General features: G+C 38.7%; 1 protein-coding gene across 1 annotated transcript; it reads right to left on the bottom strand.

Annotated features, from left to right (window-relative positions):
- Positions 1 to 7,919: 7,919 nt before the first annotated feature.
- On the bottom strand, positions 7,920 to 12,353 carry LOC121874982 (pro-resilin-like). Its single transcript, XM_042379332.1, has 3 exons — positions 12,313 to 12,353; positions 9,984 to 10,064; positions 7,920 to 9,752 (listed from the first exon to the last, which is right to left on the bottom strand). The coding sequence occupies exons 1-3, from the start codon at positions 12,325 to 12,327 to the stop codon at positions 9,564 to 9,566; spliced, it is 285 nt and encodes a 94-aa protein (XP_042235266.1). The 5' UTR covers positions 12,328 to 12,353; the 3' UTR covers positions 7,920 to 9,563.
- Between the last annotated feature and the right edge of the window lie 4,267 nt (positions 12,354 to 16,620).

Here is a 16,620-nt window from a genome sequence, read left to right on the forward strand (position 1 = left end):
CACAGAGCATCCAGAGTACGAGCTCTCATCTTGGGAGATTTTAATCACGAGACGAAAAACTGGATCGGTCTTATCAGACAAGCTGAAGAAAAAGAATTCCTTGACCTCATTCAAGACTCATTCCTCACACAACCGTCTCCTATCACCCAATATCCCCCCCGGCATCCGCGAATTGCTGTTCGACACCACTCCCTAACACAGCCCATACGACCAAGTACGGATTGCTATAACAACAGCCTCATTCCAACCATTGTAAGAATTATTTTATCAACTTGTAGATAACTTGTGTGTTCACTCCCTGCCAAACTCATTTTTGTACTGATGTAACGGGCCGAGTTTTCTCTTTTTAATAATTTACCATCCAGATGTTCTTTTCTGTTAGTATTCTATTTATTCATATACTTATATGTTCGTTGTAGCATTCTTTCCAATGAGTATCCTGTTTTATATACTTATCCTTCTTCAATTCTTTACATATATACTTATTCTTATATATAATATTCTTGCTTATATTCTTATATGTTCTTTATCTCTATATACCTTATATTCTTATATATTCTTATATAAGTAACTCTTATGCTTCTCTGCTTATATTTTCCAAGTCAATGTTCTTTCTTTCATTTCCTTTCATATATTATAATCTCTTCCATATATTTCGTTCTAGTTATATTCTAAACCATGGATTAACCTGGGAAACCATGTCTTTCTTATTACCACACTTATTATACTTACAACGGTAGACCTGCCACCACCCAGGATTTTTCTAGAATATAACATATCTTAGTTAACTGTTAGGTAGCGAGTTTGTAGTGGATTTCTCCCCTACAAACGCTGTTTGTCGCTGAGTAGCCGACCCCACCAATTCCCCAGTGTATGCCTCGTGGTCGAGGTCAACCAGCGCCGCCATACATCACGCAGCGGGGATCAACTACTAAGCCACGCCAACCCCCGCTATTTAAGACCTGACCTCGTGGTGACCTGCCTCTTTCTACCTACAGCCGCAGCCAGCAACACCACCTCCGTCGCCGCTGCCTGGCGGTCCTCGCTCCCGCCGGCGAGCATGGCGACCCACAAGCTGTCCTTCTCTGAGCATCCTCACCTACCAGCTCTCTCTACATCACGCTTGTAACCATGCTGCCATCCCAGCACCAAGCTGCATTGTACATCCAATACAACATGTATATAGAGAGCACATTGTGAGTTTCCTTTCTCCATCCCATCCTGAGTGTGAACCAAACAACCTGAACCCCACAAATGGTGACTCCCGGAGATTCGCACTCACACAGGATGGAGGAGAAACTGATCACGCTCCCAGTCTTCAAGCAACATGGAAGACTGGCTTATCCACACAGAAGCAGCTCTCATCGGCTCTACAACTACTGTCTCTACACCGCAGGTTAGACACCCTAGAGCAGCTCTGCTACTCTAAGCAGACAGTCGCTCCTCTTCCGACCCCAGCACACCCGTCCTGCCTCAGACGCCGACCCCGGCCCAGCAGTAACCCCTGCCGCCCCTGATGCGGCCTCTGTTCCTGAGTGCGGATCCACACACCCCTCTTTTCTCCCTCAGGTACTTCCTGCTAATGTCCTGCATCCTGCTGCTGTCGTGGACCCAGCTGCTGTCACGAGCCCTCATCCGTTTCTGCTGACGCAGCCCCTGCTCCTGACCCAGGCCCACACACCCCAGCAGGCGCATCTGACGACTCTGTACCTGCCATGAGGGAAGCACAACATTCATCGCCTCCACACACCCTTTTTCTCCCTCTCTTCTCCCACAGATATTGTGTATCTAGACAGTTGTATCCAGCGACAGGCTCATCCACGCCATCGCCGTTGTCTCACATGAGGCATGCACCGCCCATTCTGCCTCACATGTGCTAAGCAACCCTGCAGACATCAAGTCTCCTGCACCGCCTGGAGGGAAGGGGGAGTATTGTAGTGGATTTGTCCCCTACAAACGCTGTTTGTCGCTGAGTAGCCGACCCCACCAATTCCCCAGTGTATGCCTCGTAGTCGAGGTCAACCAGCGCCGCCATACATCACGGAGCGGGGGTCAACTACTAAGCCACGCCTACCCCCGCTATTTAAGACCTGACCTCGTGGTGACCTGTCTCTTTCTACCTACAGCCGCAGCCAGCAACACCACCTCCGCCGCTGCCTGGCGGCCCTCGCTCCTCCTCCGCCTGCCTGGCGGTCCTCGCTCCCGTCGGCGAGCATGACGACCCACAAGCTGTCCTTCTCTGAGCGTCCTCACCAACCAGCTCTCTCTACATCACGCTTGTAACCATGCTGCCTTCCCAGCACCAAGCTGCATTGTACATCCAATACAACATGTATATAGAAAGCACATTGTGAGTTTCCTTTCTCCTTCCCATCCTGAGTGCGAACCAAACAACCTGAACCCCACAAGCTTTTAGGCACGTGAGTTAGTTATTTTCTGAGAACCAATGTGGGAAAGGATAGAGTGGTGATACTCGTAGATTACTAATTCAATATTTATTAACACAGTGATTGGATAAGATGCCTCTCAGATTCACCTCAGACGAAACAGAACTGCAATTTATTTATTAAGTCATCAAACACTTCAAGAACTTATTACCTCATTAAATACCTCCAAATACTTATTACTTCAATCGACAATTGTGGTATTATCACTCTGCCAATGATATTCAGTACTGGGTATACACCAGATATCACTGGACCCTCAGGTCTTACCTTACCAAGTAGCAAATTAACTCTTCACTTCTTGGTTATATCATTATACTCTCAGATTATCATTTCATGGTCACTACCGATGAATACATAACACACTGGACAACTCCACAATTATCTCAACATACAATACCTCCTGTTAATTCACAAGGAACAACATGGCACTTTTAACTCTCATTCAGTGGTTCAATACTTAACTGGGATACTATATTTCTGCTAGTTATCCCCCAAACAAGATACAATAATACTTAGGCCCATGTAACTGTGAGGAGTGCCCCAGGGTAACGCTGGTCTCTACAACAAATGAAGATCACTGTTAGGGGTCGGTTGTAGACCGACACACGCTCCGGGAGCTGGCGCCTGATTTGCAGGAAACGGACTTCCCAGTTTAATCCTGTCGAATTAACGGCATCGTCCAACCCGGTTACCGACCCACGTTAGCCGATGAGTATTCAGCTCAACACACTGGAGAGACGTTGAGGAAGTCACGAATGCGTAAAGGTCTAACTTCAACTATACAAAACATACGCCTGGCAACGGTTCAGACAATATCTAAATCTCTACGTTACTCGACTTAATTGGCACAGAATTCACTATGTTAACACATGAGCACTGATATTCACCAAAATTGACTAAGTTAAACTGAATTAATAGGCGGCGGGAACACACGTTAACATACCTGGAGAGACGTTGAGGAAGTCACGAATGCGTGATTCTCCCTCGTGTCGAGGTATATACGTGCACTCGCGGGGCAGCTTGGGCCTCCGTATTCATACCAGAAGGGTCAATCTTACCAACAACAAAACTTCTCTATCATTTTGGATCACTGTATACTTAGTTATGAACTCCGGTGTTCTTGATCAGGGTAATTTCCTATGTCTATTCATATAATCTAATCAGAGGTTGAGCTTGCCAGGAAAAGGTGGAATATACACGTTGATAACATTAATTCTGCAAGCTCAGGCTTGAGGCGAACAAGGCGCTATTCACGGGGAGGCGCTAGATCTTGGAGATTATACCAGTTGACAGAATAGTTCAGGAGATTAATGACTTTCTTAAATAGACAACTGACACTAACTAAACTATAAACATCAGATTCTCTGATGTCGGGGCGACAAAATGATATAACTTCAGGCGCGATCAGAAACTCATGGATACCCCCACGGACGACATAAAATACGCCACTCTAGCTGGCAAACTCGACACTCACTTACTTGACACGTTCTACTACCGATAAGGACAGTTGAAGCGTTCTACCCCACTCACAATGGATCTTGAATGTTCCAACTGTAAACAGACATATCTAAGTTGACTCAAAACAAGGGTGTTCTCTCTCACACTCAAATTCATTTTATAGAGAGGTTGGTTTCAGTAAGTCAGAGAAAATGGGATAACGGAGGACTGAGGTGTCTTGAAGTGATGAGAAAACGGACTCCTCAGATGGAGGACTCAAACGAAAGCCGAGTTACATGTTTTGTGGGCTTTTAAGCGTAATATGAATCATTTGATTTTGGCGCTAACTGACGTGTAAGACCGTGGTCATTACAATATATATGTATATATATATATATATATATATATATATATATATATATATATATATATATATATATATATATATATATATATATATATATATATATATATATATATATATATATATATATATATATAATTACTATTATTATTATTATTATTACACAAACACACACGAAGTCAAATTCCCAAAACAGAATCATGATATCTCGTTATTTGCCAGAGAGAAACTACACATAACAGAAGAATGTAATATAAAAGGAAAAAAACATCGTCTTATCTTATCGTGACATGCCTCATCCTGTTGTGTTGTTAATAGAGCTGTCTGAATCTTCTCACACAGCAGAGCTTGTTTACACTTATCAGTAATGTTATTAAAACAGTGAGAAAAACATGTTTTAGAATGAGTGTTCGTTACGACATGTTACAGCTGTGGAATACAGATAAAAAAAATTATCTAGCTTACTTTCCAATGAGATTTACCAAGTAATCATAATGTTAAAATTTTGGAGGTAATACTTCACACTCATTAACTCTTCACTCACTTCTTCCCACACTTCCCCCTTCCCTCACGCTATACGTTACACATAGAAAGCCTAAATCCCCTACATAACATAAATCCGGACAAACTGATCTATATAAAAAAATCAACTCAAAATATTCCTCTTCTTGTGTAGGTATTTCAGTACCAGGTTTTGTTATGACCTCTGTACTGTTGAGGCGCCTGGGAGTGTCCACACCTTCGATATGTAAACTTTATACCACAGGCCATCTATTTACAACTTGTCTATGCCCAAACATCACCTTTTCTGTGTAACACTCTTAACATGTTGGATATTACCACTAACACCTTCTCTCTAATTTGAATTACTGTCTTTATGCTGCCGTATTCCCTTCACACGGATATCACAAACACCTGCCTCCGAGTACAGCTTAAATATCAAGCTTTCTGTAATCTATTTATTCCCTTCACGCAGAGGATATTATCGCCCATATGTCACCCTCTTGGTTAATACCTGACTAATAAACAATCGTAGGCTGACGGTGTTGCTCGTCTTGTAATGGCCAAACTGTGCAAGTGCTTTTATTTATCTTTCTGTGACACTGTTGCCTTGGGGATGGTAAGGCAAGGTAAAATATAGAAATGAAACAAACAAACACACTGAAATAAAGACTTAGAAAATATATTAAAATAGAAAACATAAATATAGAAATAATAATATAAAATACAACAGAAAAATATAGAAAAGATAAGTAGACTAATCTCTCTTACACAGCTATGGATAAAAGGAACAAGTATAGAATAAAAACAGAAACGCCACCCCACCCCCCCTATTTCAGTCTCACGTTAGATTGTTGTACAGTAGACAGAGAGAAAAGAAACAACGTTAAAATTCCCTCAGAGTCAACGGATGGAGTTTATTTATGTGTCAGCAACTCATCATATCCGCCTTCTCAGTGACACGCTAGTGAGTGACGACATCTTACTGAGACAGATTGTAAGAGTATGCAAACACAGAAGAAGGCAGAGCATTCCACAGTTTGGCTATGTGAAGAAAGAAGGATGCACTATAATGGGTTATTCAAGTGTGACCGACATCCACACAGAAAAAGGGGGAGGGGGGGGGGTCACCGCGGTACACAGGATGCCAAAGCCACTGAACATTGCCCATTAAAGTACCTGTAAAAGTGATAGAATGAAGCAACATGGCAGTGAAGAGAAAGGGAAGAGAGATTTTCAACTAAAGGAGGAGAGTTAATAAGACGAAATGCCTTCAATTCCACCCAATCTAACAGTTGGACAAAAGAACCACCCCAGATCGGAGAGCAGTACTCCAAGGTTAATTTGGATATCTAAGTACAGCGAAGACCGAAACTAAAATTTCCCTAATATTCGTTTTTATCCCAATAAGCATTCCAGTTTTTTTTTTTTTTTTTTTACCATTATCACTAGGATTCTTTTTAGTTCGGAATCGATTTTCTTATGGTGTTTCCGGCGCAAAATTAAATTTTTCAAGTAGAGGGAAAATGAGGGGTAAAATACCAAAAAGAACACCAAACAAACCTTTAAAAACCTTACCTAACATATAAATATCCTAAAATCTATTCTTGTTTTCGGTGTATAATGTGTTGGTGTAGTTTTCGGTGTATAATGTGTTGGTGTAGTTTTCGGTGTTCAGATGAAGAGGACGAGCCATGAACCTTTTTATAGGTTAAGTAAGGTTTCCAAAGTTTTGTTTGCTCATAGTGTTAACCCCACATTTACCCTCTACTTCAAAACCCTGCCCGCTTTGAGCACTCAATATTGTTGGTAATTGGCAGAGATCTTATCGTTTAAAATACTCGAAAAATGTAAATTTGTGCCAGAAACGCCATAGAAGAAAATCGATTCCTAACTAAAATATAATAATCCTAGTGATACTGGTAAAAAATCCGAAATATCCATTGGGATAAAACGAATATTAACCCAATACAGTAATAAATAACTGTAGTATTTCAGGCTACATTAGGTAGAATGCAGCAGTATCTAAAAAGCATCCGTGAAATGAGCCACTTTTTTTTTTATTATTGGGCACCCCCCTACATCCTTGTGTAAGGTGAAGCGCAGAAGCGTTTACAGCGCCCAACAGGGAAGCATGCTAAGTTCATGCTTGCCTTTATGTCTCATGAGTTAAGGGCGTAGAAGCCTGAAGAGTCAGTGGTTTATGTCATCAAGTTATTGGAAGCTCCAACTCCCTGAATACGAATTCGGAACTTTCGACTTACAACAGGTACCTACTTTTACTGCTAGGTGAACAGGGACTAATGGGGGCTAGGAAGTAAGTCCAAACAACTTCCACCGGCCCGGGAATCGAACCCGTGACATCTCGCTTGCGAGGCAAGAACGGTACCGCTTCTACCACCGGTCCCCCAATGAGCCACGGTTTAAAAAGTAAACACAGCGGACAGATTATTCCGGAGACGGACAAACAACAATCGTAAAAGTGAAATTATTCTACCCAAAACGTATTCCTCCTGCATTTTTGTAATTTTCTCGAGACATGAAAGCTTTTATCTTCTAAGATAAATTTCCTCAAGCTGCCGCTAATGCCGCACTACTTCGGAAAATATTTACCCACCAATGCCACCATGACGCCATTTTTTCTTATACTTTAGTTTCGGCTATATGCGTTTTCACATCACGACTTAGGAAACAGTATCAGCGTACTAACCTTTGAAAATCCAGACCCATAACTTCATGAACTGAAGACGTTTTTCCAGTTGGTGGAATGGCGTCAACAAGATCTTGGCGTGTGGGCTTATCTGGTTCAACTCAATCACCGTAAAACAGCTACAACAATACATCTTGTAAGGTCTGTCGCATTGGACGATGGTTCACAGCTTATATGTTAATCCCTTGTATCACTGAGGTACACCAGAGCCCACAACAACTTCACTTTACCTTGTTTCTCTGACGATACAACGATATTATCCCTACAACAACATTCTGTGATTTGAGTCCAAGAGACTCGACTCCTAGCAGAGCAGACGCAGAGTCGGGGATTCAAGTAATTCAAATTCATTCGAAACATCGCTCAGTGCTCCGTTGTATTTTTTTCATTTTGAAGTCATTACTCTTACAGGGTAATCGAGCTTTCTAGATCATTCACGTATATTAAAACACAAAATAAATATATATTAGAGAATATTTTATTAAAAAATATTTTCAGGATTTACAGATTCAAGCATTATAAAAATTTCGTGTTATGTTAATACTATACAGTGATCAAGGTAAGTGGAATGGCACTAAGTGAAACAAGTCTCGAAACATTTACAAACAGAAGAGAGCTTTAAAAAGTACATTTTCTAAAAAGATAATTATTACATTGAGATACACACCTAAAGTACAGTACATGGAGATGAAAGCAGAGTATTATTAAATATTACTTTACAATATATATATATATTTATTTTTAAAGATATAAAATATCTTAAAACATAAATCTTGATATAGAGATAAACAATGCGATTATTTAAGTTTTGTTAAGATATTACACGAACAAACCTTTCCCGAAAAACAAAGAAAAACTAAACATATTTAGCTAAAAAATATAGTAAAATTACATCCACAATTTTTTTTACGTGGTACTGGCGACTAGACTTATGAGGGGAGATTCTTATTATACTTCTGTTTGAGGAGTATTTCTTGAAGCTCCTGAAAACACTAGAAACTACAGTGGTGTCTAAAGCTATTTAATGCGTTGTTGTTGGTGGTGGTGATAAGATTTAGGTGATTCAACTATCGAGAACCAGATATCTTACATTTTTTTTTTTTAATTTGAAGGAAAAAATCCATCTGCGTACTTAATAATTACAAGGAATATGATTGAGAATAATATAGACCTGCAGACACGTTCAAGAGGCCTGTGTGAAGGTAGGGAGGGAGTGGTGGTGAAGGAGAACTTCTTACGTCAGGTTGTGTCTTCATGCGAGAGTTCCTGAGATATGACACCACACGCCACTAACTCCTACATTTAAAGTAATTTCTACAAGTAACCTTTACATATCAAGTAGCAAAGAATCACTACATGTAACTTCTACATTTCAAGTAATTTCTACAACTGTCATTTTAACTAATTTGAGTGACAATAGCAACAAGCAGAAGGAAGCAACAATACAATATGGACAAAAATCTGTGGAAGTATGTCATTGATAAGCCTGAACACATTACCAGGTGAGGCACATTGTTATAAGACTTTGTAGTGAGTTGTAAGGCTTTAAAGTGAGCTGTAAGACTTTGTAGTGAGTTGTAAGGCTTTAAAGTGAGATGTAAGACTTTGTAGTGAGTTGTAAGACTTTGTAGTGAGTTGTAAGGCTTTGTAGTGAGTTGTAAGGCTTTAAAGTGACCTGTAAGACTTTGTAGTGAGTTGTAAGGCTTTAAAGTGACCTGTAAGACTTTGTAGTGAATTGTAAGGCTTTAAAGTGAGCTGTAAGACTTTGTAGTGAGTTACGAGACTTGTAGTGAGTTAAAAAGGTTTGTAGTGTGTTAGAAAACTTTGGAGTGTTATAAGACTTTGGAATGAGTTATAAGGCTTAGTTCTACATAGATAATACTGTTTTTGGACGTCTTTTTTATACCAATAATTCTCGCCTCGTCAGTATTTCTCTAAGCCTCTAAGCATATTTATATTATTCATCTACGTATTCTTTTTTATTTATTTTTTATTGTGTCTGTTTTATTACATCTCTTACCAAGATGCCAGAAGATTTGATTATTGTTTTGAGTTCGTTATTTGTTTGTTTTTCGTTTGAGTTTGTTGCCGGGAGAGGGGCTGCTCATTCGTAGGAGACTTGAGCCACGTATCCTGAGTCTCCATTGACGGTGTAGGAGACGATCTGCATACGGCCATCAGGGAGGAGGACACGGTATTGCCCCGATGTGTCCGAACCGTCCCGACGTTCAGCGTGGGCGAAGTCGTTGCCATAATCCGGGGCATTTACCTCGTATCCGAACTCGTAGCGGGGCTGGCGGGAGGGCAGGAGAGTAACAATATCCATGTATTAGGTTATGAAATATTAGTCTTAGGTCTCTTTTTAAGTGGGTTCTAGGGTGTTAATTTTATCAATTCGTTGGAGATAAGATTAGATTACTTTTAATGTGATTAGATATGGACTGGAGTCGAAATTTTCTAGATGTTTCTACTGTCCAACAGAGAGGCATAAGTAAATAGACAGACAGACTTAGACAAAACTAACCACGTTTGCTTGGGGGTCTCTCAGCTGAGGCACTGCCAGGACACAGGATAACACCGCCAGCGTCGCCGTCAGCAATAGAACCTGAGGGAGTGGAAGAAGTGCTAACGTTAACTGGCTCATTGACACGCTACTCATGTGACTACAGGTGGTGCTGTGCATTCCTTTCCCTCTCTATTTATCTATCTATATGTATCCCTATAGTAATCACCTATTTCTTTATTCCACCTATCTTTATCTGTATGCGCATGTATGTCTTCTGTTATAATATCTTTCCCTATATCTGCTAATCTCCATTTCTCTCTTTATCAATATGGGTTTCTTTCTGTATTCATCTATATTTTAATCAGGGCTTAAATTTCGCAATGCTGAACCACCACGTTCAGCGGTGAGTGTAGCGGGCTCATACAACTGGGGGCCCGGGACAAATTTTGAAATCGGACCATGTCAGGGTCATTTTGAGGCCACATGCACTGGATATTAGGATATATTCTTAGGTTGAGGACGCAATATTTTCAACATCCTAAGTGTGATTATCAGTACAGACTTGTATCAAACTGTCCTGGTCCAAATACTGTATTACAAGGAGCCTCAAAACCTTCAAGGGGGGGGGGGGGCAGATTTCGCCGAAGGGGGCCAAAGTTCCCTGACCCCCCTCTGGATCCGCCTATGACTGTATGTGCAAGCAGCGCAAAACTACCATGAATATGGTTATAAATATATTGTATTGTATAGCAACAATATTCTACTATGTGTACCAGTGGGCTGCATCTCAATAAACAAAAGTTAGTTGAACGAAACAAACCCAATTATTGATCGATATTTTTATTGGTACGCAGCTAAGAAGTACAGATATTTATTATAATTTATTTTATGTATTTAAAAACAAATGGTTGTCACTGTATCTATTATTTATTAGGATTAGAGTTTTGGGGGCTGAGCAACCACTGCCTTACCGAGCGTTCGAATATACTTTAACGGTGCTTTTAATATATTTATCTTCAACTATTATACCTCACTAGACCTCTCTTCTTTCCATCATTATCTCCCTATCAAAATTTTTTTCTGTTTTACGATTGATATTATTTTCATTGCTTACACAACCATCCCTTATAACCATTACTGTTACGTGTTGAAAACTAGTTAACTTCTGTAATGGCGTAACACAATCAATAACTTCCTGCCAGAGGGTTTAGGCCGTCTCGGACTGGCGGTGGTCACAGCTTTGGAACTTATCCGTATTGGAACAAAATCCCCACCAGCAGAGAACTACGCAATGCTCACAACTTTCCGTCACCACCATACTTTGTGCATGAGTGAGCGTGAAGAGTTGCCAAACGCCAGAATACGTTATTCTACGGGTTGATGACAATTCATTACTTTTTTATGTATGTAGTGAATATTTCTTCCTAGTACTATTATTATTTATGGTTTAAATATTCACTTGTCTTTTGTTGATTTATTTTACTTACAGTATAAGTCGTTTTATTGATAATGTACTGGTTATTCACATATAATAATAATAATAATAATAATAATAATAATAATAAAAATAATAATAATAATAATAATAATAATAATAATAATAATAATAATAATAATAATAATAATAATAATAATAACTCATCATCCAAGTAGTTAGTAACGGCTGAGGGATTTTCAGTATCATGTTCGACTCAATAACTTGGAAATGATTTTTATTATGCTATTTCGATCGTAATTTCTGTTTGGTTTTAGGTAAAAGCAGAGATAAAATTATATAAAACTATCTATGGACACACACACACACACACATTTTACGTGTTAAGCTTACCGAAACCTGCTTAAATTTACGAAAATTTATGGTTTTCTTTTCAGTAAATTTCCCTACAGATCTAAATACTAAAAACATGATCACGTAAATTAATTTTGGTCATTGAAAATCGAGACTTTAATCCTAGATAACACTTTTTTTGTAACATCGTTTTATTAAAAGACATCAGATATTATACATCTAATTAATTTTGATCTGAGGTCATACAGGAGGAGACTAGATATTATTATTATTATTATTATTATTATTATTAGTAGTAGTAGTAGTAGTAGTAGTAGTAGTAGTATTACTGAAGGCTTTTTAATACTGAAATATGTCTAGAGTGTACCACACGTAATTAGTGTAAATATTTGCGAGGCAGCAAATGTTCAGCTGATACTTGTAAACTTCACCTAATTGGCCAATAGTCAGCTGATACGTTGTAAACATCACCTGATTGGCTAGTGGTCCGCTGATCACTCAAATAGGCCCAAAATAACAAGAGAACCATTTAAAAAACACGGTAAATGCTATAACTACCTTGAGGGCGGCCATCGTGGGTGAGGTGTGGGCGGGTGGAGGTGTGGTGAGGGTGGAGTACCGACCGTAACTGATGTTGTTGAGAGAAAATACACCTGAATATATAGCAGCATGAAGCCCACTCCTCCCCTTGTCTCCTTCTCTCCCCCCACTACCTACCCTACCTTCCCTCATCTCCCCTCTCCTCCTTCCCCTCCCATACACCCATCTTACCCCCCCTCACCCCCCCATCTCTCTTACTCCTCATCCCTCCCACTGTAGTAATTACGTACACCAAAAATAGTTAATTGCTGTGATAGATTGGCCCTGAGGTGCACCACTCCCTCCCTCCCTCTACCCGTTGTCTCTCAGTGTCTCTCTATCTCGCTATTTTTTATTTTCCTCTCTGTCTCTAATATGTTCCTATCTCTGTCTCTCCCCCTGTTTCTGTCTATCTATTCCTGTCTATTTAATGTATCTATATTTCTATATCTTGTATGTTTGTCTCTCTAAATGTCTGTCTGTTTATATCTCTATGTGTATCTCAGTGTTTGTTTTTGTGTTTCTCAGTCTCTCTGTTTTTGTCTCTCTCAGTCTCTCTGGTTTTGTGTCTCCGAGTCTCTGTTTCCGTGGCTCTGTATATTGTCACCAATGTCTCTCTATGTATCTCTAACCGTCTAACGTCTCTCCCCATCTCTCAATTTGTCTGTTTCCTTCTCATTACTGTTTTATTATTTATCATTTTCCATTTTTCTATCATTATCCTCCCTTACTTACTCCTCAATAAAATAAATGCGATTTGTCATTATTGGTGTAATTAATACTCTTCATTAATTTAGTTAATTAATTACGTAATCAATTCGAAAACATATCAATAAAATTATGATTATTTTTTTTTTGTTAATCCTCGATAATGAAGTTAATTCTAAGTAAATTATTTAGTGCTGTAGCGTGTATTTCGTATCATTTCAGTCATTAGGTAGTAGGTAGTAGGCAGCTATCAAACAGGGAGGTTTACCGCCTGGGAAGATATTGGAAGCATAATGTATTGTCTAACGGTAGACCCTGCTGCCATATGGCATCACAATATTTGTGACCAAGTCCCAGGTTGCTGATCTGACTTTCTGCCTCATTTACACACAATTGCAGGGTCTCAATTGTTTCTCTTAGTTTGACAAAACATACATACTGTATATCATTTCTCACTCATGATTAATTTTTTTTCATTTTCGCATTTATTTATGGTTATTATTATTATATTATTAAGTTATTTTTTTTATTATAATTTTTATTAATTATTATTATTATTATTATTATTATTATTATTATTATTATTATTATTATTATTATTATTATTTTTATTATTATTATTATAATTATTATTATTATTATTATTATTATTATTATTATTATTATTATTATTATTATTATTATTATTATTATTATTATTATTTTATTATTATTATTATTATTATTATTATTATTATTATTATTATTATTATTATTATTATTATTATTATTATTATTATTATTATTATTATTATTATTATTATTATTATTATTATTATTATTATTATTATTATTATTATTATTATTATATCCCCCCCCAAGGCGCTGATGTGGGTCAGTGATCTGTGCCCGGGTGGGCTAATGCCAAAAAAAAAAAAAATATCAAAACATGATCTACAGCGTCAGACCAGAATAGCCTCGTGTCTTCAAGCAGATGCCGCGCACAGCGTAGTACAGTAGACCATCGAACACAACCTCCAATCTATCAGCGTCACTCCAACCGAATAAATGATACGTATTTAATAACTCACTTGACTTAGATTCTGTTTAAGTTTTGATGACACAACATTGAGATTTTAGGAGTCGTTTTTGCCTCCTGGATAGTCTTTCTCATATCTCTATCTGAAACTGCTTCAATAAACCTTGGACACATTCAGAGTAGGCCTATACTTCCCGATGAATAATTAGTAACCGCGTATGCAAGTCATGGTAGATCTAAAACGGAACATTGGTGTTATATGTGAGCTGAGTGTGGTGTTGGGGCATTTCACCTCCTCGATTTAATGCAGAAACAACAATACTAACCTAACCGAAATACTTCCAACATAGATCTCTCTCGCGGTTCACCTCTGTTCTATAAATATATCCAGTTACTATTTTCATACACTATACAGCTTCATCACCTCGCTGTTACTATCAGCCATCGAGAACATTTGTAGGGTTTATGTCTTTTCTGTAAGTATTTCATCATAAAATGTCTACCCTCATTGATGCCCCGGACTTGTACTTTTGTGAAACTCTCCGCCAGTGATTTTTTTCCTCAATCACATAATAAACCTCAGGTAATTAAAACATCTTGCTTCATAAACTTCAACATCTAGCAGGGGAGTGAAGAAATATGACGGCTCGACAACTGTCTGATCTCTCCCTACGCTGTCTATCGTAAAAAAAAATGAAGAAAAATCTAAAACTTAATGAGGGAAGACCACAGCATAATGATTATAATAAGTGAAATTTATATATTCATTATTTTGTTCTTGTCATTACGCTTATTTATATAACTAGACATAAAGCATCACAGGTCATAAGTGTTAGATGATATATGTTAAGTTTTAATTTTATAAGACTATAATTAGCAGCCGTGACACGACACCTCAACAGCAGACTCCTCTCAGGCTGCAGAAACACACACTTGTATGTTACTTCCTCCACAAACTAAGATGAATGAACCATATCTAATATAGTTAGAGTTTCGTTGCCTTTCCATCGCCATTTGAGTCTATAGCTTTGCATCTAATATACTATAGGACTAGCCGTGTGTCTGTCTGTGTGTGCGTCTGTTCTGGGCAGCCGAAACGGCACAATCGTTTTTCATCAAACTTGGTGGAAAAATAGCAAAAAAAATCGTAAAGTGGAACAAACCTGGTCCCATATCGATGGTTTCTTTAGGAAACCATTAATTAACTATTTTATTTACGATGGAAAACGATGCAAGTCTACGGACTTGGCGCACCCTAATTAACCATGCAAGTCTACGGACTTGGCGCACCCTCATTCCCTGTACGCTGTCACGAGCGTTCAAACTCTCACAAGGGCACTAACGTGCCCGCGATCACTTGTTGTTACTAAGATGAGCGAATTAGATGCGCTCTTACATTATCAGTTTGGAATTAAATTTTCAAACGATCTTTGGAAGGCGGACAATGTTAGCATATTACAACGAACTATTTTATAACGTAAACAATCCGAACTTCAGCTAAATAAATGTAACCTAGCTTTACGGTCTTATATTTAGGACATATGAATGGGTGAGAGTTTAAGAGAAAAGTTGATGGTTTTACGGTCTTATTCGGGATAACTTGCATATATATATATTTTAACATTTGACCATTTTGTACGAAACTTTGAGAATCTGCGGCCAGTCTGCCATTATTCAACACAAGAAAAACGTTAAATACATTTCTCATAATTACCACATCCACGATCTAGTACAACGTCCACGGGTTTTTCTTCTGTTTTTGTTCCTGGTAGTTTCGTCCTCGCCCGCCTGTGGTGAGTGTAATATCTCATAACTTTCTGGTGGTCAGTTATTACAGTCAGTGTTTCAAGGCTGTTCCTTGTTTCCCTTTCAAAGATGGCCTCTTGGCGACATCCAGCGACTCCGGAGGTACTGCTTTCAATTGTGCTGTGGGTTTTGTAGTTTTACAGTACATCATATAAAGGTATTGTTTTGGGAGTTTTAAGGAAGACTTATTTTCAAATTGTATGATAAATGAAATTCACCCCCTTCTCTTCTTCCAGTGTTTTCTAATTTCCATTCTCAAACTGTTCTTTCTCTCTGGTAGATGCATGACATTCGTAAGCCTACAATACCTATCATAATTTTCACCAGGACAAACAGTTCATAACCTACCCAATGACTCACGACTCACTCTACCTCCCACCACACGACATCTTTCACTCCTTCAGTAATGCATCAATAATTACCAACATTCAGCGATTTCCAACCTCTCGCCATCATCCTCACTCTCAGTCTCCCCCTGCCGTGTGTGTGTAAATTATTGCCTTGTAAACATTTTAAACTTCATATAACGCAGCACAGAAAAACACACAACCTCCAGAGCCTTGACATTCATCAGGTTAATTAAGACGTGCGACTGAGTTCACCACATGTTAAGTCATTTCCGCCAGGACTCACACATTGCTTCATTCCGTGGCTGGAGGACATCTCTCGTGACCGCCGGCAGTATCCTACACTTACAGGGGAACATCTCCAGCTTCCAATCCCACATCCGTAGTGTTTTCCAGGACACACAATTG

The sequence above is a fragment of the Homarus americanus genome, unplaced genomic scaffold, assembly GCF_018991925.1.
Source record: "Homarus americanus isolate GMGI-L3 unplaced genomic scaffold, GMGI_Hamer_2.0 scaffold13381, whole genome shotgun sequence".
Lineage (NCBI taxonomy): Eukaryota > Metazoa > Arthropoda > Malacostraca > Decapoda > Nephropidae > Homarus > Homarus americanus.

Bases quoted from the DNA above. Each gene is read 5' to 3' on its own strand.
- LOC121874982 (XM_042379332.1), bottom strand. The intron at 9,753-9,983 runs GTTAGTTTTGTC...CCCTCCCGCCAG, and splicing joins GAGACCCCCAAGCAAACGTG to CCCCGCTACGAGTTCGGATA.